The sequence below is a fragment of the Grampus griseus genome (genome assembly GCF_964374135.1).
Source record: "Grampus griseus genome assembly, chromosome: 13".
Taxonomy (NCBI): domain Eukaryota; kingdom Metazoa; phylum Chordata; class Mammalia; order Artiodactyla; family Delphinidae; genus Grampus; species Grampus griseus.
In genome coordinates, this window is record NC_139007.1 from 52,497,705 (window position 1) to 52,525,024 (window position 27,320).

General features: G+C 41.3%; 1 protein-coding gene across 6 annotated transcripts in view; it reads left to right on the top strand.

The window, feature by feature from the left end:
- Positions 1 to 27,320, top strand: part of TPD52L1 (TPD52 like 1) — a 99,584-nt gene extending 72,264 nt beyond the window's left edge. The window contains exons 3-8 of one of the 6 annotated variants that reach the window (XM_082669085.1): positions 487 to 635; positions 13,690 to 13,791; positions 17,477 to 17,491; positions 19,100 to 19,138; positions 21,726 to 21,786; positions 26,728 to 27,320. In XM_082669085.1, coding sequence (XP_082525211.1) covers positions 487 to 635; positions 13,690 to 13,791; positions 17,477 to 17,491; positions 19,100 to 19,138; positions 21,726 to 21,786; positions 26,728 to 26,856 — 495 coding nt within the window. In that variant the 3' untranslated portion in view covers positions 26,857 to 27,320. Of the gene's footprint in view, positions 1 to 486; positions 636 to 13,689; positions 13,792 to 15,115; positions 16,246 to 17,476; positions 17,492 to 19,099; positions 19,139 to 21,725; positions 21,787 to 23,285; positions 23,377 to 26,727 lie in introns of those variants that run through there. The other 5 variants (XM_082669088.1, XM_082669086.1, XM_082669087.1 and 2 more) reach the window with 5 other exon arrangements.

The window sequence follows — 27,320 nt, forward strand, 5'->3', positions numbered from 1 at the left end:
CACATGATTTTTATTTTCTTTACATTTTGCTGTATGAGTGAATTTTTTTTTTTTTTTGCGGTACGTGGGCTTCTCACTGTTGTGGCCTCTCTCGTTGCGGAGCACAGGCTCTGGACGCGCAGGCCCAGTGGCCATGGCTCACGGGCCCAGCCGCTCCGCGGCATGTGGGATCTTCCCGGACCGGGGCACGAACCCGCGTCCCCTGCATCGGCAGGCGGACTCTAAACCACTGCGCCACCAGGGAAGCCCCTGTATGAGTGAATTTTTTACAAGGAATAGTGATTTCTTTTAGAATTATTAAAGCTAAAAAAATCTACTTTCATTTTTAAATATTAGACGGTCTTCTCTACAGGATGTGTTTGCTAAGGCCATGCACTGGGCTAAGGAAACAAGAGGGCGCAGAGGCTGCTTTGGAGCACCGAGAGCACCCGTGTGTGTTTCAGCTGGTCTGACCTCTTTCCCCACCATTTTCCCTCCTACCTGTAGCTAGAAGACGAAATTACAACATTACGACAAGTTTTATCAGCGAAAGAAAGGCGTCTGGTTGAGATAAAACAAAAACTCGGCATGAACTTGATGAATGAATTAAAACAGAACTTCAGCAGAAGCTGGCATGACGTGCAGACTACTACTGCGTGAGTATACGTTTTTCTTAAAAAAACATCACTCAGCCTGCTGTCTTGCCTCTTCAGGTTTTTTTCCCATGAGGCTGATTTCATACTGGTGGCTAGGGAAAAATATTTTCTCCAGGAGTAAAATAAGGAAATACGAATAATCATTAATATGATGCAGACTCTATAAAGTAGCTTCATGGAATGAAGCTTTGTTCACCAACACTCTGTTTTCACTTAGACTGCTTTTATGGAGTTGTACAGTTTAAAGTTCTTTCTCTTCATTATATATATATATATTTTAACATTTGTTAAATATATACTTTTTCCTTATGTTTTCTCATAAAATTCTAAATCCTCAGAATACTTGGCATTCACTGCATATTTTGAGTTACTATCAAAAATGGTTGACAGCTTTAAAAACTGTACAGACTTTTTGTCCATTTACATGAAAAGAAAAGCTTGTACCTCTCATGTTTGGGGGTGTGCTTTTATCCCCACTACTCTAGGGAATGTTAGAACTGGGTTAAGGCCACATGAAATAATAGAATATATTGGTTTCTGCCCCCGGTTTCTGGCACAGAGCTCCCCAAACCCTTATAATTTCCTATACCAGGAGCATCTTTTGTTCTAACGTTTGCATTTTGACCCTGGTTCCTGACACAGAGTTCCTAGATCCCTGGGAATTTCCTGGGTGATAGCAGTATCCTGGGTTCTAATGAGGTGACTCTTGGTGGGCTCCTGGATGAGGGCTGGTCACCAGAAAGACCAAGCCATGATTAGAAGCTTGGAACTGTCAGTCCCACACCCCCATTCTCTGGAGAGGGAAAAGGAGCTGGAAGTGATCTATCATGCCTACATGATGAAGCCTCCATAGAAATCTCAAAAATATGGGGTTTGGAGAGCTTTAGGGTTGCTGAACACATGGAGGTGCCGGGAGGGTGGCGTGCCAGGAGAGAGAATGGAAGCTCGGTACCCATCCCCACATGCCTCTTCCATCTGGTTGTACATCTGTATCTTTTATCATATCATTTTTACAATAAATCGGTAACCCCGTAAGAAGCCTGTTTTCCTGAGTTCTGTGAGGCACTCTAGCAAATTAATTGAACTCAGGGAGGAGGTTGTGGGAAACTCTGATTTATAGCCCACTGGTCAGAAGCACTGGTGATAATCTGGACTTGCGATTGGCATCTGGAGTGAGGTGAGTGGGGGGCAGTCTTGTGGGGCTGAGCCCTTAACCTGTGGGATCTCACTCGATCTCCAGGTAGATAGTGTCAGAATTGAGTTAAATTGTAGGATGCCCAGCTGGTGTCACGGAATTGCTTGGTGTGTGGAAACGCCCCCATAGCTGATGTCAGAAGTATTGTGAGTCTGATAGTAATGTGAGAGTAAAGGAGAAACACAGGAGAAGCAAGTTTTTCTTACTTAGACCAACAGAAATGTTTTTCAGCTTTGCCATTATCTTCCTGTCTGATGTTAGGCAAGGTACAGAATAGGTTTGGGCATTCTACAATCATGCTTTCATGGGGTTACTTTTTTTTTTTTTTTTTTCTTTTGCGGTACGTGGGCCTCTCACTGCTGTGGTCTCTCCCGTTGCGGAGCACAGGCTCCGGACGCGCAGGCTCAGCAGCCATGGCTCACGGGCCCAGCCGCTCCACGGCATGTGGGATCTTCCCAGACCGGGGCACGAACCCTCATCCCCTGCATCGGCAGGCGGACTCTCTACCACTGCGCCACCAGGGAAGCCCTCATGGGGTTACTTTTTAAATTATGTGAAATATTTAACTATTCTCGTACTTCTCTTATGATTTAAAATGTTTTGCTTGCCAGGGGGTCTTGTGCCAAAGCGAAGAAGGTGCCCGCGTCATAATGCGATTGTGCTTCCTTTTGTGTGTTGGGAGCTGGGGGCCGATGGAGAAACCACAGAGGCTTCCTATCCCTTGACCCAAGATTCCACCATCAAGAAATTTTTGTCTTTGTGTTATGCATTTTCTTCCCTAGTATTCCTCCTTGGAAGGTAAAGATATTACATTGCTAGTATCTAAGTGGGAAACAATTTTTCTCTTTGCTGGTACTCTTCTCCCAGGCTAGAGGGGCCTGGTAGTAAGAAAAGTACCCATGATAGACAGCAATTATTTCAGTTTGGCTGGGGGCCAACTTTGCCTGCTGGTAACTGAGAACTAAGATCTAAGACCTTAGTGAAGATACCCTTTGCATGAGGAGTTAGATCTAAGAGGAGCCTGGCGTCTCCACAGGGTGGTTTCCTTAGTGTCCATGTAAAGGGGAATATTCTCTCCAGCCCTAAGAGCCTAGCAATTCTATCTGCATCTGTGCATGTGCACCCCGTGGGCTCATCCAGAAAGGGTAAGGACACAGTCCAGAGTAGGGCAGGATGGAGCCAGGGAGCCCATCAGTGTCTCTCCAGAGGTTAACCAACCTTCCCCAACCTGATGATTATGGAAGAAGATAAGAAACTACACACTGATGTTTATCAATTTAAAAAATATATATCGGGCTTCCCTGGTGGCGCAGTGGTTGAGAGTCCGCCTGCCGATGCAAGGGACACGGGTTCGTGCCCCGGTCCGGGAAGATCCCACATGCTGCGGAGCGGCTGGGCCTGTGAGCCATGGCCGCTGGGCCTGCGCGTCCGGAGCCTGTGCTCCACAACGGGAGAGACCACAGCAGTGAGAGGCTCGCGTACCACAAAAGAAAAAAATATATATATATACATATATATATATATCGCCAACACCATATGAACAATCTCTTGAAAATTCAGGATAGCTGGATTTTAGGCACTGAATTAAATGAGCTTATCTGTCAGTAGTTTTGCTTTTTGTCGTTGCACTTTGGTGGCCTATACCAATTGAAGGCCCTGATAGGGTGAGGCCAAGCCATCTCTAATTCCCTGGGTCTGGTGGCCTCCGTATTTAATCCAGGTCTGGGCTTTCTTGTCACTTGATCTGAACTTCCTTCTGGGGTGTCAGAACCAGGCAGGATCTTTCTGCTTGGCCTCCCTGACCACACTGCAAGGATAAGAGAACCCAATGGAGGGAGGGCAATTCTGGCTCTTCTGTTGCTGAGAGGAGGGAGGGAGCAGCGAATATCTGAGCAGAGGATGTGGCCAGTTTGTTCTGGGTCTGCCAGGGCAGGCAGTGGGGGGGAGTGAGGGGAATGGGTCATGGTCTCCTGAGACATGGAATTAGAGCAGGCAAGTTCAAGGAAGGCTTGTAGCCTCTGCACACTGGAGAATATATAGTTTCTGGTTTTCCCATGTTTGAAAAAACCAATTGGTTTTATGGTCAGGCAGTACACTTAGTATCAAGCTTTTTGTTGAATGAGTAGAACAGAGTTATTCCCTGGGGTTATCGAGTTTAAAGTCGTGGTCAGGAAAACAGAGTTTTGTTTTTGTTTATTTTACAAGTTTTTACAAGTAACCGGTTAAAAGCTAAGAGTGGCAGGGTTGTAACGGCAAATCCAGGGTATTGTAGGGGATGTAAAACAGGGGATGGAACCTTGCCTGGGGTCTCAGGGAAGCTTTTTTGAGTAAGATGTTTAAGCAGAACTCTGGAGGATGATTTGGAGTTTAATCCGGCCACGGGGGGCAGGAGGGACGTCCTGGGGGACGCACAGGCACAGCCTGGTGGAAGCTGGCAGAGAAGGCTCCTTCTCCAAAGGAAAATCCATCCAATTACTTAGGCTTGTTGAGATGGTGGGGAGAAGGGGCCGGGGCTTGTGGCATCTGTTTATAAACAGAGTTATTCTTTATCCACAGGCAATAGAAAGCTGTTAGGGGGGTCCTGACAGTTTGTTTACCCAACAAGTGTTAGTGAGTGTCTGCTATTAGGCATTATTACCCAGGGGCTAATCTAAGCCCTCAGGATACAGGATTCAACAAGATGGACAAAGTTCCTAATCTCTATGAATGTTGAAAGGGAAAAGAGCATGAAACAAGCAGCAAACAAATGAGGATCTGTCGGGACGCTATGATGAAGACAGCATAGGTTGAGGTACTAGAGAGTGACCTGCCGGAGAGGGTGGAAGCTGCCTTGATGGGTCCCTGACGGGGAAATCCTGTCCTGGGAGGTTTCTTTGAGCTGAGACCTGAATGACAGAAAGATACGATCTTGTGAGGATCTGGGGAAGAGCTTTTAGGCTGAGGAAAAAATTGCCACAAGGACACTGAGGCAAGACCTAGCTTTACAGGTTTCAGGAAGCAGAGGAAAGGGCTGTGTCTGGAGTGTAGTGAGAGGAGCTTGAGGTCAGAGCCTCTGGGGCCTCCCAGGCCAAGGGGAGGAGTGAGAATTTTATTCTAAGAGCTTTGGATGCCGTTGGAGAATTTGCAGCAGGAAGTGACTTGTTCTAATTCACCTTTTAAAAAGAACGTTCTGGCTGGTTTGTGTAATGTTGATTGTGAAGAGGCAGGAATGGAAACCAGAAAATCATTTATAAGACTGTTGCAGTGGCCCAGGTTGTCGTGATGGAGAGTCATGAGCAGAGAGGGGACAGGATCTGGAGGTCGACCCAATGGGACTTCCCAGTGGTTTGCATGTGGGGGGTTGAGGGAAATAGAGGGATCAAGTGTGACATTAGGTCTCTGACTTGGGCTACTGGGTGAATACTGAGACTGGTTACAGCAGTGGGGATTTAGCATTGTGGTTAAGCTGGTGGGCTGTGGACTCCAACCAATTGCCTGGTTTGAAATCTAGGTCCCCTGCCTCCATGAAATGAGATTGTATTAGTACCTATCGTAGGTAGTGAGGATTCAATGAGCGCAGAACAGTGTCCGACACTTTGTAGGCGTGTTTGCTCTTCTAGGAAACAGGCCTGGTGAGGACACCCAAGAATTCTGCTTTGGCTGTGCGCAGTCTGAGATGTCCAGTAGATAAACGAGTTTATATATTGAGAGGGCAACTCGGAGGAGAAGTCAGGGATGGAAATGGACATTTGAGAGTCATCGACATATTGATGCATTGAAAGCTGCAGACCTAGATGAGATTTCCTCGGAGATTAGTTAATAAATACAGATGATCATGGACTCACTAACCTTTAGGAATGATGTGAAGTTTCCTTTGTAAAGAAGAATAAATCTCTTTCTTAAGAGGGAGGCATGAGTCTATCAGCAACATAATTTCAGGAGAGCATCTTGCTGCCACCATTTTTTCTTGGCTGCTGAGGGAAAGGGAAAAGTCTTAATCATATGTTGGGGGGAGGGGGGCGGACAGAAAAGCAGAATCTATTTTTCCCCTGAATATTTAGATCCCTGCTATTAGTGTCCATGATACCCATTCTAGAACAATATCTATACCTCATACAATGAAATTTTGATGTGGGGGAATGATGAACTGGAGTAAGGTTAGATTGGATAGAATTAGATTTCAAAGCACCAAAAAGAATTTCAGCTGTCAGAGTATTGCAGGTATCCCAGAGGCAATACTTTGCATACTGATTAAGCAATCATGACCTATTTAGTTTGATTTATAATGAAAAGAAAATCTGTGATATGTTAATGAAAGATCTTGGCATATTTTAGTCTGTGGTAGGATTCAAATTGGAATAGGACCAGATGAGTAGGAATAACTACACCGCAGACTAAAAGTATCTCCTTTATAGAAAGATAACCATACAGTAGTAGGTCGAGAGGCCATCTGTGTCCCTGGGTTTGTCGTTGCTGTTGTTTTTGTCATCGTTTTTTATTTGCCTTGATTTTGGAGAATCTAAGAACACTCACAAAAAATTCCCCCCACCCTCATCCTGAAGCTTTTTAATGTTTTTAGGCTTCAAGGAAGCATGGGGGAGGTGGGCGGCTTTGGGGTGAAGAGGTGGGGAGACCACTGGAGGAGAAATTGGAAATAGAAGGAAAAGGAGTTTGTAAGCTTGATGTGGTGGTGGGCTGTTAAAACTGATATGCTTCATTTTAGTGAGTGTTCAGCCTTTGCTAACCGGTGAAATTGCCCACCAATAAACACTGAGTTGTATCATAGAACAAATGGCAGGTGTACAAAGGGGAGAAGGTTGTGGAATGGAATTTAAACCATTCCATCTTTTCAGAAAACTTAATAACTTCATCCTATATACAGGGGAGTAAAACTCTAACATTCAGCATTAAAAAAAAAAAGCACAGTGCTTGAAAATTGAAGCTCAATTCATGATTTATTTACTCTTTGCTTTGTGCTTCTAAGACTTCCAGCTTATTATGGTCAGTAAAGATTATTATCTCTTTTTATGAGGAGCCTGTTGTGGCACCATTGGGTTCAGAAGTGCCAGTGAAGATTAAAGACCTAATTTTAAAAGACCACGTAGCGCGTCTCTCACATGGTCGTTCATTCTTCTTACCTTTCGGCTTTCATCTTATCACACAAGGCAGGAAGTAGGTTCTGCTTTTCTAGATTCAAGTGGTAAATCTATGTTTTGATAGTGTGTTTAGGGAAGCTTTGGAAGAAAAGAAGCCTAAATAGTTTTTGTGTCTTTGGTGAAATGCTGCATATGCAACCGTTCAAGTAATGCTCTCTTTTAAATTCCATAATAGAAAACAGATTTGGGCTATAAGATATCTTCTTGTAAAAAGACTATTGAATTTAAATTTTTTTCTTCGATCCGTATGTAGAAAAATGCTTTAAGTCAGAACATGTTAGAAGATGACACGCTTTCTCCTTTGATTATTAACACTGACTTTCAAATCTGTAAGACATGAAGAGGAATCTGCATGAAAAGTCAACAGAATGCCTTTTATTTGGCTTGCAGAGAACCTTACCCCACACTACTGAAGAGCACCCTTGTTGATGTGCTGGCCAAACAGCTCACCTGTTGTAGCAGTTAAATGCTACCCATTCCTTAAAGGTGCACACACACACACACACACACACACACACACACACACACACACACACGTATGTGAGGTGATGGATATGTTAATTTACCAGATGGAAAAGAGTCCTTTCACAGTGTATATGTATATCAAATCCAATATCTCACAATTTTGTTTCGTCAGTTATACCTCAGTAAAGCTGGGAAGGGGGAAGCTATCCATTCCAGCCAAACTGAATCTCTGAAAAGTAAAGCCTATTTTTCTGTTGACTTTCATTGGAAAAGAGGAAGATTACTTGTACTCCAGACAAGCAAACAAAATGCATCTTCGATAGGTTAACGCATACAAAGTGCTTAATAAATGTGAGCTGCCATTTGCTTATCACAGTTAAACTTTTGCCAAAGAAAGGTTCAACACTGGACCATATTCGAGCCTTGTTGGGAAGTGCAGGTTCCTGCAAAGCTACTGTTAGCTGGATTGCTTTAGAGCACGCAAGGCAGAATTGCCCTCACTCACCTTAAGGTCGCTGTGGCTCTTCTCCAGAGTTAGAAACTTCGCACTGCCAAGCCCTGACTCTGCACCTGTAGCTGAAGCTGGGGCATCCCAGCCTCCAGAATCCAGAGGAAACTCACGTGACTCTTGCTGTAGTTGATTCAGGCACTGGGGATACAGTGATGATGAAAAAGACGTGGTTCTGCCCTCAGAAAGTTCAGGCGTCCCAGAGAGAGGTTTAAAAACCGTAATTGCAGCACATTGGGAGGATGTTTGCAAAGAGCTGTGCAGAGGGGATTATGGGAACCCTGAGGAGAGGCACCCAACACAGACTTCTTGAAGCAAATACTCCCAATTTTCTTGCCTCCCAGTGCACAATTGACAGCAACCTGAGGATATCTTTTTTCTTTTCAAAAAATTTATTTATTTATTTATTTATGGCTGCGTTGGGTCTCCATCGTTGTGCGCAGACTTTCTATAGTTGTGGCGAGTGGGGTCTACTCTTCGTTGCGGTGCACGGGCTTCTCATTGCAGTGACTTCTCTTGCTGCGGAGCACGGGCTCTAGGAGCACGGGCTTCAGTAATTGTGGCACACAGGCTCAGTAGTTGTGGCTTGCAGGCTCTAGGGCGCAGGCCCAGTAGTTGTGGCACATGTGCTTAGTTGCTCTGCGGCATGTGGGATCTTCCCAGACCAGGGCTCGAGCCCGTGTCCCCTGCATTGTCAGGCAGATTCTTAACCACTGTGCCACCAGGGAAGTCCCTGAGGATACCTTAACACTTGATTTTTATTTAAGGAAAATGTGTTAGTTGTCCGCTCTATCAATTATGGAACTCAGCAATGGTATAATTTATCTTTAGCTTAAAATAAGAGATGCTAGTAATGTAAAATGCTAAATACCACTTCCATTTAAATTATAAGGTTGTCAAGTCAATCAGAATGTTAGTATTTAAACTGTTTTTCATTATTTGAATACTATTGAACATAATTTTATGTGATAGAGTTGAAAAAACAGTTTTCAGTATTAGAAGTACAAACTATGTACAGAATTTCATGGCACAATAAAGGGAGTAAAATGCAAATACACCGACTTCCTTGGGGGTTATCTGTGGCCTGACAGAAGAGCATCGTTTCAAGACACAGGCTCCTAGCCTCTGGATGAGGATGTATATTACTTATTCAGTTTTAAGATCAAGCCCAGTTAGGATGCACCATAAGGTACAGGGTCTGTGCAGTGCACAACTCCAGAGGGACCCTTCACTTAGGCTGTAATGTGTGTGGTACTCCTTGGAGCTTTTAAATGCTCTGAGCCTGCTGACCTATTTCTCATGGATTCCCTAGTTATTTTGTTCGTGGAGCTCACTTCCCCATGTATAACCCTCTCTCATTGCCTAACCCCTAGAAATCTCTTGTTCTCAATTATTGGTCTCTAAGTAATGTATATAAGGACTACTAATTGTTCTCAAGAAATGTAGTGGTTAGCCAAGGGGAAGAGGCCTAAAAGTGTGGGTAGAAAATGTGCATCTTAAAATTTCTCGAAATATAGTATTATTATTTCTCTCCACAAACACTGGAGTTGATCTAATTCACCCTTGTCATCTCCTAGGCAACAAGACACTCTGGTGGAAGGCAGGCACACTGCCTACTCTAACCCTACCTCTGTCATTAAAGAGTCCCTCCGCTCTTCTGGGCCTCAGTTTCATCATCTGTAGTCTTAAGGGATCGGGCTCTAGTGCCTTTCAGATTTAACATTTTATAATTCCCAGAAATAAAGAGTTAACAGTCCCTAAAATCTTTAACACTCCGTTGAGCTATCCATACGTCTGAATTTTAACTTTGAAAATTCACATAGATATAGAGATGCATTTTTCATGGTGAGGACTTAAATGTCCCTAACACCTCACTAAAGTAGTCAGATGCCTGTAAACACCTGTCTCACATTTTGATACAGAAGCGTGTTTAAAACATAGTGTGCTAACACTTATTGCTTAGTATATGTAGAGCCACCCCTAGGTATCTGCGGGGGTTTTGTCCCAGGACCCATGCAGATACCAAAATCCGTGGATGCTCGAGTCCCTTATATAAAATGGTGTAGTATTTGCATATGACCTATATGCATCCTCCCATACACATGAAATCATCTCTAGATTACTTATAATACCTAATGCAGTGTAAATAGTTCTAAATACAGTGTAAATGCTATGGAAATAGTTACCCATTGATGGCAAATTCAAGTTTTGCTTTTTAGAACTTCCTGGAATTTTTTTCCTGAATGTTTTCCATCTGCGGTTGGTTGAATGCACAGATGCAGAACCCACAGACGCGGCGGGCTAACTGTACTTCTCCCTGACTAGCTATTTTTAAATGAAGCCATTAAATTTAGAATGTCTCACACACACACACACACACACACACACACACAACATGTTCAAAAGTCACTTCTTACCACAAAATTCAAAGCATTCTCAAATATATAAAAGTTAAACTACGTGGAAAGTTTACAAGTAAATTAAATATTTGCTTTAATTGCAAGAAATTCCTGAAAGAAATGCAGGACCAACACAAGAAGGAATTCTCTAACTGGTACCCAGTCCCAACCTCATGCAAAGACCACAGTGTGACAGAGTAATTTTTTACTTTTCCCTTGAGTCACCTTTCAGGCCTTACAGATGCAGTACTGAGTGGATACCCGATTGACTGTCTTCCCTTGGCCTTCCTTGATTCCCTCTTCTGTGCCCATTTCCCCCCAGAACCCAACTCTGTTCCTCTGACACTCACTTGGCCAAGACCCCAGGTGAGTGATGATGGTGAATTGAACTAAGGCAGAGACCAGTAGAGGTGGTGAGACAGTAGACAGATTCGAGATCTGTTTGGAGGGCTGAACTAGCAGCGTCTCTTGATGGGTTGGCTATGGAGTGTGAAAGGAATAGAAGGGAAGAGAAGATACAAAGTCTCCTCTTTGGGTTATTTAATGGATTATTTCCTCACCAATATGCCTGAGAAACTTTTGCATAGGGAAACGTTTTCCTTGCTAATTAGAACTGAGCCTAATTCTAAATTCCAGTCCATAGTGCAAGACCATGTTTCATCTGTGTATAATATAGTGTCTTACTCACTTCCATCATGTATGGATTTCATGTTTTACAGCCCATTTTCCGTAGATCTGATTTTTGGGGGTTTTTTGGACCATGCTGTGCAGCTTGTGGGATCTTAGTTCCCCAACCAGGGATTGAACCCGCGCCCTCGGCAGTGAAAGCACAGAATCGTAGCCACTGGACCGCCAGGGAGTTCCCTCTACAGATCTGATTTCATGGCCGGGTTACTGCTTTGTGAAAACTTTGTCAGCATCCTAAAAATATAACTGGAATAGCAATTCCACATTTTTCTTTGTTTATTTGTAAATAAATCCTTTTGTTTTTAAGGCTAAAACTACTACCTTTAAATCTTTGTTTTAAAGGCTATCTCTACGCCTAGTTAATCCAAGCATCAGGACACTGCTTTGGGAACCTGTTTAGTAGCATGTTTCTTCTGAAGGATTCTCAGCATGTGCCATTTCAAGATCACATCTCCTGAATTCTTGTAATAATGATGGAGTTTTTATTTCTGGTCCACATTTAGTGCTATATTAACTGCCTTATCACTAATAAGAAGTTAGAGATTAATATTTTATTTTATGTGTAATCTGCCTGCAATTCCATGGTTTCACATGATCAAAAATATTCTCCTGCCATAATTAAAACCTAACATCCTATAGTGAAATGTAAAAAGAAAGTTGTATAACTTGAATAACTGATATTTTTGTAACTTGGCAGCGAGCAAAATTAAGCAAACATTCTAAAAGCTGTTCCTTTCTTTCATCTTCCCACTTCTCATTTGCTGCTTGACCCAGAGCCGTCTGGGGTCCGCCTCCCCTAATCACATACCTCTCCCCAGAGACAAATTACCTCCCGTTCACCAAATTCTGCTTTGACCCTTTTTCCTGTCAGTCTTTCCCTATTCCCTAGAAAATGTCTGTTTAGTAAATGAATATTTGGTTTGGTTTTATCATCTAGATAATACTTGATTTTTACACTTCCTGAAAAACAGGCATTGTGTAAATAAATAACATACGGTGCTGATAATATCAGACTCATTCCTTCCTGCTAACAAAAAAAGAATAATAGAATACCATGTTAATGAAGTGATTTCAGTCCCAAGGAAGACCAAGGAGCATGTTTTAAAGCATTTGTGTAGAGTCTGGTAGTATATTTAGGGCCGGATGATTTGTGGGAAGTGGAAGGGTGGGAGGGATAACGGAAGTTCCTACACAATGAATGTCACAGGGCATAGTCTTCTTAGATGTACCATATGCATGCAAGTGTTCTAGGCTAAGCAAGGAGCTTTGGGGGAACTTACCTGGGAGCAACATATATGGGAAGAAGATGGTATGTGCATTATAAGAATTAGTTTATAGTGGGAAGCAGCCACATAGCAGCCGCATAGCACAGGGAGATCAGCTCGGTGCTTTGTGACCACCTAGAGGGGTGGGATAGGGAGGGTGGGAAGGAGACACAAGAGGGAGGAGATATGGGGATATATGTATGTGTAGAGCTGATTCTCTTTGTTATAAAGCAGAAACCATTGTAAAGCAATTATACTCCAATAAAGATGTTAAAAAAAGAATTCGTTTATTTTTTAAAAATCAGTTGAACACTTTTTGGTTTGGTTTGTTTCAGTTTTATTGAGATATATTAAATTAAATATAATACATACAACACTGTATAAGTTTAAGCTGTATAGCATAATGACTTGACTTACATATACTGTGAAATGGTGTACAAAACTTTCGGCTGATTTCTTTTTATTCCCTCAGATTAGGTGCCTTTTGTTTTCTACTTTATTAGTTCACACTTAGAAATTTCCTAGCCCAGTGGATACACCACCGCCTTTCCTGTCACTATGCTCAAAACCTTAAACCAATTTATTCGTCTTGTTCCATTTGTCACTTATAACCTCCTGTCAAGTCCGTCCATTCTCTCTCTATAACCCATCACACTGCATTGTTCTTACTGTCATGACTCCTAGTTCAGAGCTACAGGGGAGCTTCCTCTTTGATCATTGATTCATTCCTCTAATATTTATTAAGTTTCCCCTGTATCCCTCTGCCACATACTGGGGACACAAAGATGAATGGCTTCCTTGCCCTCAGGGAGTCAGCCTTGTGGGGACATAGGTTTGTGAACAGATCATTGCAGTACTATATTCCTAAAACTGTTTTAAAAAAAGTAACTATATTAAGATTATGCACCCTTCTTATTCCCAGCTCTAAGTATTTGAAAATTAAGTAACTAGTTCTATTTTGCCAGTTTATGGTTACTTTTACCCACATAAGCAGTAAAAGCTTAAATTTCCCTTTGAAATATACATTTTCTAATTCGTGTTACCATTGATGGCTAGAGCTTTCATCATCACTTCATAGAGTTAATACATCTCTTTAAGAATAACTCTCTACTCTCAGAGCAGTTCCACTATTTGTGATTAAAGATCTGCACATTCAGATCTGGACTTATATATGTATATTTTTCCTGAATTCAGATTTAATGGTCTGAGTTTCCCTCTGATGAGCGGCCACCAACCCATCCTCCCCAAACAATGAATAGAAACAATTACTTCTGTGGATCATCTTCCTAAATCTGGCTTGGAAAGGGAGTTTTCAAAGTCAGGAGAGAGAAGTACGATGAATGTTTTATGGGAAATCATGATATTATCTTTCTCTGTTTTATTTTTTGTTTTATTTCTAGCTACAAGAAAACACATGAAACTCTGAGTCACGCAGGGCAGAAGGCAACTGCAGCTTTCAGCAACGTTGGGACGGCCATCAGCAAGAAGTTTGGAGACATGAGGTACTGTGGGAAAGAACCACGGGAATGGGGCTAAGCCTTTGGCTTTCTGAGAGAAGGGGAGCATTATATATATATATATCAACTGGTCTTCCTAACACATTCTTTTTTTTTTAAGTTGGATTAAAATTTTATGTGGCTGATAGTATTGGTGACTGAGATACATTTTTATATTGGGACATTTTCTGCCTGAAGGTCAGCTTAGTGGGCCTGGTCCCAGAGATGCCCTTTCCACTAGGACCTGACCTAGTAGAAATAGAAGATAGAGGGTGCCTTTAATCACCAGTAATAAGGAGAGATTTCAAAAGAATGCAGCACACACTGAATTTTAATCACTGTAATTTAAACAATAAGTTAAAATATGCCTTCAGTGGAATATTCTCTGATAAACTATTCTTGGTTACATTTTTGTATATATCCAACTAGTACATGTATTTTTTCTATGCTAAATGCATAGATATTTATTCTTTTATTCTAAAAAGGTACCATATAGTGTATGCTCCTGGTAGTATTCTTTCTTTACTTTAGCAATGTATTGTGAATATGTTAATAAATGTTTATTGCATCTTCATTTTTTAAAAAATTATTTATTTATTTTTGTCTGCATCGGGTCTTTGTTACTGCACACAGGCCTTCTCTAGTTGCGGAGAGCAGGGGCCACTTCTCGTTGCGGTGTGCAGGCTTCTCACTGCGGTGGCCTCTCCCGCTGCAGAGCACGGGCTCAAGGCTCAAAGGCTCAGTAGTTGTGGCCCATGGGCCCAGTTGCTCCACGGCACATGGGATCCTCCCGGAGCAGGGATCGAACCCATGTCTCCTGCATTGGCAGGTGGACTCCAAACCAGTGCACCACCAGGGAAGTCCTTACATCTTCATTTTTAATGGCTGTATTATCTTCCAGTGCATAGCTGTAGCAAAATTTTTAAACCGGTCCCTTTGTTCATTTTGGTTATTTTCAGTATTTGTTATATAAAATTAGGGTGAATATCAAGATTTTGAACTGAGAACCAAATGACCTCACTATAGGCACCAGGAAAACAATGTGGTATTGACCATTTTTATTTTTCATATTATGTACTAGGAAGTTATCTTACATAGAGTTGTTACTCTCATTTTTTTTGCTTGTTTAAATACCTCTCATAGTTTATTTTGAATTTGGCTGATATGTTTAGGAGATTTTTCTGTATAAATCAATGTCATTTTTCTCTCTAGAAATCAAATTCACTTTTTAAAAACTTCTCAAGTACATTTTATATTTCTTCTTTTTAAAAAATATGTGTGTATTATTTTACTGGATTCTTAAACTATTGCTTTCTTTGTTACCCTGCAGCTTTGATACCTAGAGGCAAATATTTATATCTTTGTGTTTAAGTTATTTTTTGACGTCAAAAATTACTGGATTGTGCCCCAAATTCATGCATCATCTTAACAACTTGGCATTCATGAGGCTAGAGTTAAGTAAGTACATGTGCATGAATCTGAGTACATTGCTTTATCTTCATTTTTGCTAATAAAGCAATAACAAAAAGCAGTTAAAATTCTTCAGAGGCAGTGTGAACGGTAAATATTCTGGATTATGAATTAACCCTAACTTTATTATATAAAAATTTGCAGTCATTTCAGTGGCATTAAAACATTTATCTAAACTAATTAAATAACTCCTTAAAACAGGAAAGACCTTATCACCAGTTATATCCAAGAAAATATATTTTGTCATGTTTATAAAGTTTGTTCTCCACATACGTAGTTGAAACCTTTCACTTGAACACTGGGATTCAGTGGCATAATACTGCCGACTAGAATAGTGTTTCTCTAACGGTAGCAGACCTTAGGGACACCTCTGAAGCTTGACAAATGCATATTCCCAGATTCCACCTCTCTCTCCAAGGTTGCACCTCAGTAGGTCTTGGGTGGCGTCTAGGAATCTGTGGCTGTTCTCAGTTATAAATGGGGATAAAAGTAACAACGTCTTCAGTTTATTATACAAGTAGCAAAAGAGAGCCTGCTATGTATTAAGCACTCAATAAATGCCAGTTTTTACCTTTACTAAGTGACTGTCTCAGTTACAAGGTGACTCCACAGGATTGAAATTGGGAGAGTCCGTGAACAGGAGTGCAGTGTGTTTCATAAGTTGTAGAGAACGAGGACTGTGTTTCACACGTGCAGCATGTTGACATACTCATGTTCCTACAAGAGCTGGGCATAATATCAAGGTTGTGTTGACTGCCTTTCCTCCTGTTTCAGTGTGGCTTTGTTTTAGCACAATGGATAACCTGTTTCCCAGGAGTTCCAAACTTTTCATTAATTATGGCTCTGTGTAGAGGATACAAAACTTCCGTTACAAACTGTGGCTAAAAATATTGGGACATGTAGTCCACATTCAAATATGGGCCTGTAATATTTTGTAGACCTATATTTTCAGGCCTATATTTTTCTCAAACTATAATATCTAACATTTGAAATAAATGAGGATAACTCTCTGTGAAAGCAAAAAGTTTTACAAAGAATTGTTACTTTTATACTAGAACAAGTAATATATGTAAAAGTCATATTTGAAAAGTATTTAAGTTTAATATAATAACGATTCTCAAAAGAGAACAATTAGTAAGTTTTAAATTTTTCCTTCAAATTAATTTGCCAATTTATAAAATGATAGTGGGGAAATTTTAAAATTTTATCACAGGCATTTTACTTTGAACCCCTTTTCAGTTTGAAAGTATCATATTATTTTATATTTTGTTGGTTATACCATAAAATTCTTTTGTGAATTCTGGGAACAAATTTCTGAACTTCTTCAAAAAGATTGACAGAAAAATTCAGATACCTGAGAAGAAAAACAGTACCTCTCAGTTTTGTGGGGTTTTTTTTTTGGTTGTTGTTGTTGTTGTTGTTGTTGGCTGCACCGCGAGGCTTACGGGATTCTAGTTCCCCGAACAGGGATCGAACTCTGGCCCTTGGCAGTAAGAGCTCAGAGTCCTAACCACTGGACCTCCAGGGAATCCCCTCTCAGTTTTTCTTTAAAATAATTAAAAGTTAATGCTTACACGTTTTGAAAACCTAGCATTTGGGCCTTTTAATAACTGGATGAAAAGCACTATGTTAGGATTTAATTTAGATGTTTTATAAAAATAAATAAGATTTCCTGAGCTAAGGTTCTCATTTTCTCCTGACGGCCACTAAGTGAAGGCCCCTGAGCCTGGTCACGGAATTGCTCTGGCTTCTTCTCCACCTGTCAGGTAACGTGGTTAATAGCTACCTAACTAGACTGTTTTCTCTGAAGTTAAAATAAGGTCACATTTATGAAAGTACTCTGAAGAAATGCAAGCTATTAGAATCACTTTTATATTAATAATGTTGCCATCTTCTTGGGACTTCTCGGTGAATTTGTTCAAACTGCGTGTGATCTAGTGGAGAGGAAATCTTTGGAGGAGGCGTGTGACTTTATTAGAGAATCCAGCCCCCTCTATATGTCCATGAGAAAAATAGTGAGAAGCACACATACGGTAGGTTGGTAAAGTAATTGTGAAGACATTGAAAAGTCAGTGTACTCAAAAAGAGTAACAAATGGGGTCCCCTCGTCTTTTCCTTGGGGCTCTTCAAAGAGGGGACAGTGGGCAGTGAGGCCGGTTCCTTGCATCCTGATGTGCTAACCCTGCTCCTGCTCTTCTCTCCTGTGCTGCTCCGGCTGCAGGTCTCACTCCATCGGGTAAGCGCTGCCCCCAGGGCCCTGCCAGCTCCCTAGCAGCTCCCTTCCTCCCCGGAGCCCCACTGTGGGTGCGCTTCAGCCAAAGACCAGGTCTCTGTTGCTGAGAGTGTTCACAACCAGGGAGAGTTACAGAGTATAGGGCACCTAATGCATTTGAATCTATTTCAACCCCTGTGTATCTCACTTCTGAATCATTTACACGACTTTCACTTGCTGAGCCATCCCTCAGGAATCTCCTTCTGCATCATGCCTTCTTACACTGGCAAAGGTCCTTAGATTCAAAGAAGAGGAAAGTGACAATTGCGAGTTGCGTATGTTTACGAAACTTTCAGAAAGTGAAGTCGAGAAACAGGAGTTTTTTCCTCTGGATTGTTGTGTTTTTCTGAATTCCTAGTAACTGTTACTTAGGCAGATGATTTACCTTCAACTCTCTGTACCTTCTGAAGTTGAAGCGGAGAAAGGCCACCGGAAGAGCTCAAATGTTAGTAAGTGTGCAACTGTCAGTCCCAGGTCTCTGAATTAAGCCTCCTTTTAGGTAGAATCTTATTACATGCCTTAAAAAAATTTTTTTTATTAAGAAAACTACCTGTATTTAAAGAGATGAATAATTTATAATGCTGATGAAGTTCTTTTAGTAATTCTTTTTTTAATGTAACTTATGAGGAAATATTTGCCTATGATTTCTAAATGGAGTGTCTAGGGTAAGACCGTAAGTATCCCCTGCACTTCTTTGTCCTTTTCTTTCTGAGTTCTAGTAAAGTGCCGCGCCTACTGATGACCTCAGTGGATATTGTTGGGGAAGGTGATGAGTCTGATCCCCCACCTGTTAGCTTCCTGGGAGAAGAGAAGGCCGGGACTGTGGTGGAAATTGGATGAGGGCATGCTAGCCTAGGAAAATGGACCCCATTTTGCTTGCTCCCTTCCTGCAGCCTGATTTCCGAGTGGAACTCACGTAGAAATAACAGGCAGTCGATCAGAGGGAAGGCGAGTTAGCCGCTGTAGGATCAACAGGGTGAGAAGGCTGATGATCTTAAGAGTTCTCAGAAAAGTTGATCTTTGTACCGGATGTCCTGGGATGGATGCAGAAGCCCTGCCACCATGTTGGACTGTGTGAATTGCGTTTACCTGGCATGTGTTTCCTTGATTGACTCATGTTAACTACACACAGTCCTCTGGAGTGCTTCTCTGTAATGGAATGATTAGCTTTTAGCTGCCTGTCTCTATGTGCTAGGCACTGCCCCTTGCCCCTTACTGTCTTCCTGAACAGGAGAAGGGAGCTGGACCAGGTGAGCATGTCCACCAGCTGTTGGGCTGACCTAGGGCAAACCAGACAGTCTCCTCCTCTCCTCCCTGGCCTACAGGGAACCTACAGGAAGTGAAATAATATGCAGCCATGGACCACCTGGTCTCCTTATTCCTTTGGAAGTGACTGTGGCCCATCCTACCCAACAAAAACAAATCTCATCTTGGTGGGGTGTGCAGGGAACACTTCAGATAGTTGAAATTGCTGTTTTGAAACTGTGAATAGGGAGTTTCTCATGTACTTATATTGTGCTATCTTTTTTTCTTTCTTTTTTTTTTTCCCTTTAATCTGCTTTTGCCCTGAAGCTACTCCATTCGCCATTCCATAAGTATGCCTGCTATGAGGTAATCTGTGTAAATTATTTTACATAATATCAGTGTATAATGTGCATGAAGTGTTAACTTTATTGATACTTTGTGGGTTTTTTCCTTCTTTATATAAAGGGAAATGCCATGACCTATCTTATGCTCTTTTCTGAGGGCCCTCAGGAAAAAAGGCTGACAACCCTGTATAAGTATTGTAGGTGTCATGGGCTTGGGCTATTGACCAGACACACTGGGTTAAGTCCAGCCACTCTTGATTGGTGTGACCTGAGGGGTGAACTTGGCAGCCTTGGGAAGGTCACCTCAGTGACAGCATTTTCATCATGTTTAAAAATAAGAGGCTAGAACCAGCTTTACTGCTCTTCCCTTGGTGCTTCCAGGAGCCCTAGTGCTTCCTTGGGCTGCCCTGGTTGGGGCTCCAGGGGAGGGGATCTAGTCTCTGGGACCCTCCCTCACTTCAGTCAGAACTGTGCCTCTTCTTCCTGCTTTATATCATATACTGTGGTGTGAATACATTCTAGAGGGAGTTCAGTTACTCTAAATAGTTTGAGCCCACTGAAGCCAAATTCTTTCCAGGGTCATTTGCAGTGCTACAAGTTTGTAGTTGTATATGACATGATTAAATCTGAATAAATAGTTTCTCCGTATTCCCCACATGCACTCTAGTGTAATTTGATTAGAGGAATGTCTGTTTTATATACCTGATGATGTCTCTTCTACACTGGGGTTATGTGGTTACTTTGGAAGTTTAACCACAGCATTTGATTTCCCTAATTTGGTGGTAAGTAGAGAGCATAGATTCAAGATGGCTTAGTTCATATTTGAATGACTTGCTGCCCCTAGAATAAGGGCACCAGAATTGAGCAGTGCAGCCTGCAGCTCTGAGCTTCTTTACTCGTTAAATTTTAAGTCTGGGTGTCCAAAAAAGCCTTGAAAAAAAAAATATGGTTTTCCTCTGTGAACCAGGAATCCATCTAGTGACTTATGGGTCAAATGTATTCCTTGTGAGCTTGCCTGAAATTAACTTTAAAAAAAAAAAAAAAAAAGGTTTTGCTCAACTAACATAAACCATGAACCATTAGGCGGAACTGTCTGCCCACTGTGGTCCTGTGCAACTGATGGATGACAGGTAGTTAGTCATGTGACCAGCTTGGCCAAATAAAACATGCAGTGGAAGTAAAGTGCTAATAAGTGTACACTTCTGAATCATTCTTATGTAATTTCACTAATATTTCATCATGAGACAGGTACGGTGGAGGATTCCTCACAGGAATTCGACTCATGTTTGAGTCATATACAAGGTGTGATGCCATGCTTGGGCCCTCTGAACTCACCACTGTTACTTCATACAGCCTGGATGCAAATGCATTTGTGACCATCCGGAGCATCAGAGTCTTGGGAGACAATCCCTAATGAAGCCAAATTCATTCAAAAACATATCCTCTACATTAGTTTCCTCTTGATAGTATTAGAGCCATGCTACAGCCCACACCATACAGTGAAGCCCGTATTTTATAACCATCCGCCCTTATGAAGTTTCTTTAGGCCATTCCTCTTATTTTATTTCTTCTGCACTCGAGAGAATAGCAAGTGGCTTATCAAGTATAGTAACGTTCAATTGAATCTTTTGACCTGAAAATGATGGCAGTCGTTGCTGAAAGCCAACATGAACACAAGATTTAGGACACATTTTTAATTCAGTTCCTGTTTCCTTAGTTGGACTTGGTGATATCATTTTTAATGGTGATGATGTCATTAACTCATAATGTCATGTGGCCAAATCCCGTATAGGAAACCAAAAAGCACCAGATAAAGATCTAAATCTTAAAGTTACAAGACGGTAGGTAGATTATTTAACACAGTGAATGAGTCACAAATAAATTGTCGATAGACAGCAAAGGTTCTGTCTGGTAAGAACAAGTAAGTGTATCTTCTTTGGGAGGAAATATAACACGTGCCAATAGCACCATTTTGATCAAGCATTAAACAAGTAGTGAGTATATTTCAACCTAAAATAATGGGCGCACTGACTTTCAGAAACACTGCTTCCTGGATGTTGAGAAAATGCTTAGTTTTAAAACTTTAAAGTTTGAAAACATCTGAACCTTTTTTTCCTTTATCTATTTCTGTCTTGTGTCACATTCACTAAAATAAATGACTTTTAAAATTCCAAGTGGGAAAACTCGAATGTGACGTTCTTCAGATAGACTTTCTATTGGTTATAAAATAACTGAGCTGGGAAAAGGAGTGTTACGATAGAAACAATTAATTAGTAAATGAAAAATTAAGCTATCACTCCTTTGACTCGTTGGAAATGATGTACGGTGCACCATGGAATTATTACAGTTGCATCCTTGCCAAATGCTATATTATTTATTCTACAGTTATCTATTTTACTTAGAAAAATTCCACGTCGGGTTATGGTTTCTGGATCTAACCTAGCAGAAGTGAAATAAATTTGAAAACATGGTTGGTGTAGGTGGCAAGTCAGCAACTAACTCTGGTGCAGAGGTGATGTTTGCAAGTAAGAGCAGAAAACAGGCAGCACAGCACGATTGCTAAGACAGCTAGGTCTTCGGAGCTGACCTCTCTTTTTTTGTTATTTTAGGAATTCTCCTACTTTCAAATCATTTGAGGAGAGGGTTGAGACAACTGTCACAAGCCTTAAGGTACAGATGAAGTGAATTTTGTGTCGCTGGGTTCGTTGAATCAGGACAGCTTAGGCGTTGCTGCCATTGGCTCCAAAGGCGGGGCTACCAGCATTTGAAGGCAGCACTGCACAGAGTCACTTTTCTTCACATATAAATATATAAAGAAAACCAATATTGAATAGTGTTACTGTAGCCATACCAAGTTGTTTATATAAATAAATCATTCAGAAGTGAACTGTTCATGAAAGCGAATTGGGATTTGTGTTGATCTGTTCACTGGTTAGAACTCTTAATGGTATCCCCCAAGAAGCAGATATGTGACAGATGACTGTGGATAGGACAAAGGATCTGTGAACTCTGAAATCAGAGTGTAAGTGAAAGTTCAGTAACAGCTCAGAGCTCCTCTGGTTTGGACACGGACCAGTAGAAATGAACTTGGTTCCATGCGCTATCCTGCCATCCACCGCCCATCAACACCACGTGCCTACTCCACTCACGTACTGAGCACAGCACAGCGTGGTTATCATGGAGGGAAAATAAAGCTGAATCACAAAATGCATTATTTTGTAATAGTGCATTTGTTCCCTGGGTATAAACTGAAAGTACGCCTGTTCTATAGTAGGTGCTAAAAAAAAAAAAGTCATTGAATTTATTGTTTGAGCATAGATAAGTTAACGTACAGAGGATAAAAGAGCAAAAGTAAAATCAGTCTAGTCCTAACTGTATAGAACGTTTAAAACACGAAAAGTCATTGATACTACTCAGATTTTTTAAAGATACTACCTAAACTTAATTACATCTTGATATCATTATCACTATTTTACATACAATCCATTTCTATATTTCCCTATTACTAGGAAAATTAAGAATATGTGTGATCTTTAATCAGATCAAAAGCACATATAGGCTCGTGCTGATTACCCAGCTGCTTCTGAATCATATGACCCTCACATGTGCTGCCAGATGAGTCTGTGAGGGTATAAGTTACTCCTTAGTCGAGGTCTTAGATGCGCTTATTGATTTTGACCTGGAGGGTCTTTCCCCTTAGAAGAGGCTTTCACGTAGTCTTCTCTTTTCCAGACCTGTGATTAGGTGTTTAAGGCTCAAGAATGAAATTATTACTCAACATTTACCATGCTTTCATTGATTTCATTTACCAGCAGTCTCTAGTTGTGCCGTTTTACTGCTCTGCCTGTCAACATGGTCATTTATTTAGGGACCCAGAGGAGCCATTAAATTGCCGCTGTTTGTAGGAAAACCTTTTTATGGGTAGAGACCTGCAGTGTCACAGACGTTTCTCATGCCAGAATATCTAGTTTCAAAACAAAAGATTCCAAAAACCCCAGGAGTTACTTTCTCAACATTTGGTTCTCAGCCTTAAGACAATCCAAGAAGGATGGATTCTGTTGTCAAGTTCTGACATAGGAGAAGTTGTGCTTTTTAGGTTTTCTTTAGAAGAAGGAGGTATGAAGAAGCAAAAGAAGAATAAAGAACAACCTGTTTTCATTTGCTTTTAGGAAACTCTGGTTAGCTCACAGTTCATATATGAGATAAGTGTCTGATCCACACTGTCAGCCTCTCACTTTTCTCACCGCATCTGGATGGAAGGTACAGAGCCTGCCTCCTTCCTCAGACATGCACAAAACTAACTCAGCCAACTGGATACTCGCCTGTGTCAAGACCTCCTGAAAGCAGATTCTATGTCTGCATGATTGTCCATGGGTTTAACAAGACTCACAGCCCACCCACCACCTAGTTTCTCTTTCTCGGCCCACACAGGCAACAAGAGAATAGCTAATGGTCATGCTGTGTGTCAGACCTCCCACTTCCTCAATAATTACAAACTTCTCATTCCTTTTTTTCCCTCCAGACTAAACAATAGATATTTAACCCTTCTGTGTATAGTTTATTTTCTGCATAGTTTTCTTTTGTGTTCTGAATCTTCTCCAAAACTTCTGTAACTTTTCAATCCTGAGGTTATTTCCTGCTGAGGGAATGACTCATGAATCAGTACAGATGAGTGAAATTCCTTGCAGGTCTATATGCTGTATTTCCACTCACACATCCTGCTTTAAGCTTGATTTTTCAAACACCACTTAGAGGGAATCGTGTTCATATTTGTGTTCTATTAGAAGTAATGTTCTGCTGTGAAGCGAGGTCCGTTCCTGCCATCTTTGCACACAATCTGTCACACCATCTGGCATTTGCACCCAATGGATAGTTCTTATTTTATACCCAATTGTGTAGATAGTTTGATTTCCCATGAAAAACTTGCCAGTTCATCAAAATCATATAAAATTTAGTCCTTTCTGCCTACATCCTTGTAATACATCAATGTATTACTTGACATCTTGGCTGGTGTCACCTGTACACTCAATAAGCACAATTTCTATTTCATCTAAAACAAGCAAACAGAAAACAGACCCAGAATCAGCTCCTGTGAAACCATATTTGGAACGTTCTACTATGTTCCAGTGAATCATGAACAACTACATCCCCTCTGACCGTTCTGCACCCATGTCAAGCAGAACGTATTTTTAGTGCCCTTACTTTTTGGTGAGCACATTGTATGGCCTGAATTAAAACCATAAAAAAAGGTAAGACATACTTACTGTTTCTTTGTGTCCTTTCAACCGGATACTTTTATTAAGAAAGATCAGGAAGCCCAGTTCAGTAATTCAAATAACATTTTTTTGCAAAGAGCAGTTACAGTGTTGGGAACACAGTGACAACTTCTTGGATGAAAAACCATTTTGAAGGGAAGGGTCCGGGAGAAGCTTATTGTTCACATCTCTGCTTAAGGAGGTCCTTGGCTAAAGTATTGTCGTGTGTAGTTATTAAACCCGCATGGTTAGGAAACCCCTTTAGTCCACTCCTTTCTTGGCCAAACTGCTTTATTTCCAAGTGGTTTCCTCCCTCTTTATTTTTCTATTTTGATTTGAGAAATCAGGAACTAGAAGAGAAGAACAAAACAAAGCCCAGAAGAAAACATCAGTAATTGGTATTCACCTGATTTCAACACTGTGTGTGACTTCTATTGCTAAAGAGAATGCGACTAAAGAGGAAGATGGGAACTATTAATAGAGTTAATTACATTGAATTAACCTTGCCTCTCTCGGAAAAGAAATAACCATAGTGAACAATCAGATAGTTGAAACCAACCCCCTGCTTCTTTCCAGTGCTAAGATAGCACAGAGTGGAGGAGGAATCAGTGCTCTGTCCCTGAGGTCTGCAAACTAAGGTTTATGGGCCAGATTCAGCTGGTTGCCTATTTTTGAGCGGTCTGTGTGCTAAGAATGGTTTTCACTTTTTTTTTAATGGTTAAAAAAAATCAAAGGAAGAACAATATTTTGTGATTTGAAAATTAAATTACATGAAATTCACATTTCACTGTCCATTCATACAGCCTGTATGGAACACAGCCATGCTCATTCACTTATGTATTGTCTTGGCTGCTTTCTACAATGGCTGATTTGAGTATTTGTGACAGAGATGATGTGGTTCCTAAGCCTAAAATATTTATAATCTGTCACTTTCCAGAATGAGTTTTCCAATCCCAAGCAGAGTGGAAAAATTCAACTTAGTAACTGAATTTACAGAGGCAGAGAGGGATTTTAGTGACAATGGGAGAAAAGTTCGTGTGTGATTTGCGATGACTGAACTGCTTTTAAATCCTGGTTAAGGTTTTAAAAGGGCAGGCCAGGCAATTGGCAGGTACATTGCCCAGTGTGGTTTATGTCCTTGTGAGTGATCATAAGTGACAGTGAGGTGTAGACAGCATTTTGGGAAGAGCAACATCTTCTATACCTTTCTTTTCCTCAAAATATTTTTCCATATTGTTAACGGTTAAAGGAAGGCCGATGTGGCCATTAACAAGACTTGCATTAAGCATTTTGGACCATTAAATATTCTTTTGAGAGAACTTATAATAAGGAATTTTTCAAAATACTTAACCATATTTCTTAATTATAAATTGATTTCTTCCTGACTATATTCTTTTTTTTTTTAATTTTTTTTAAATTTATTTATTTATTTATGGCTGTGTTGGATCTTCGTTTCTGTGCGAGGGCTTTCTCTAGTTGTGGCAAGCGGGGGCCACTCTTCATCGCGGTGCGTGGGCCTCTCACTATCGCTGCCTCTCTTGTTCTCTGCGGAGCACAGGCTCCAGACGCGCAGGCTCAGTAACTGTGGCTCACGGGCCCAGTTGCTCCGCGGCATGTGGGATCTTCCCAGACCAGGGCTCGAACCCGTGTCCCCTGCATTGGCAGGCAGATTCTCAACCACTGCGCCACCAGGGAAGCCCCTGACTATATTCTTATTAGCCAATAACAAGTACACAAAAAGAGAGCTTCGTAAAACATCATAACTTTGCATTTTAAGGTATATTCCTCCTATAAAGACAACTGCCTGGAAAGATGTGAGAGGAGCAGTGCTTAAGCCATGATTCATCTCCAACTCTCAAAGTATTAGAAACCAGAAATCATGTTCCATTGAGCCACTCTGCTTTTCAAGAGACATTTTTCGGAAATCCAGATTGCCTTGCTAAATCCCAAATGGAAAACTCAAGCTGGAGTCACTAAAAGGCATTCACACATTTGTGAAATTGGGGGAATTTATCTAATATCCCATTCCATTTGATTAAATCGGTTCTCTGGGTGAGTGAGTAGATGGTGCAAATCCACAGATCTGCATATGCCCCTGAAGGGACTGAGAATTTTGATGTAGAAGAGACAAAGAGAGAGTCACTAAATCTGTACAAATTAAAGTTTCGAGTCCAGTCGCAGAACCCAAATATGAATGATATCCTAGCCCCCTGCTAAAGGAAACTAACTTCTCTACATCCTTTGCATCCCCTTTCAAGAAGACAAGTATATTTGTGAACTTGAAAGCAATCGATCTTATTTTTAAAATTACAGAAATAACGAAATAACTGCATGTGTGCGTCTCAACCCGTTTCAGACGAAAGTAGGTGGGACGAACCAAGGCGGAGGCAGCTTCGATGAGGTGCTGAGCTCCACGGCCCAAGCCAGCGCGCAGAGCTCGGCCGGTGGCCCCCGGCGGGCCGAGGGGGAGGAGCTGCAGTGCTAGGGCCCCGCCCGCGCCCGCAGCCGCCTCCAGGGACCCTGCCCTGCCCGCGCGCATCCGGATATGAAGACCAGAATCCCACTGGAAGACCCAGGCCTTGACCTTGTTCTTCAAATGGCTTCTCCTGAAAGTTTAATTAAATGATTTCCACTTGAATTTGTGTTGATGATGGACCACGTGACCATCACACTTTAGTATTCATAGATTGTCATCTTTTAAAATGTCGGCTCCAGCAGGTACACAGTTGGTCACGACCCTTGTTTTTTGTGTAATTCAACATATTTTCCAAACATGTAGCTATTAATTATTTGCTTTGATTTTTGCTTGGACTCCTGTACGAAGTGCATGTCTTTGAAGGCTCAGTGCCCCCTTTCAGTTCTGTCCACAGGATGGGGCTATTTCTGACCGTCTCTAGCAGTGAATGGGATGACACTGAGAATTTCATCAAACTGCTTCCGATCTCCCTC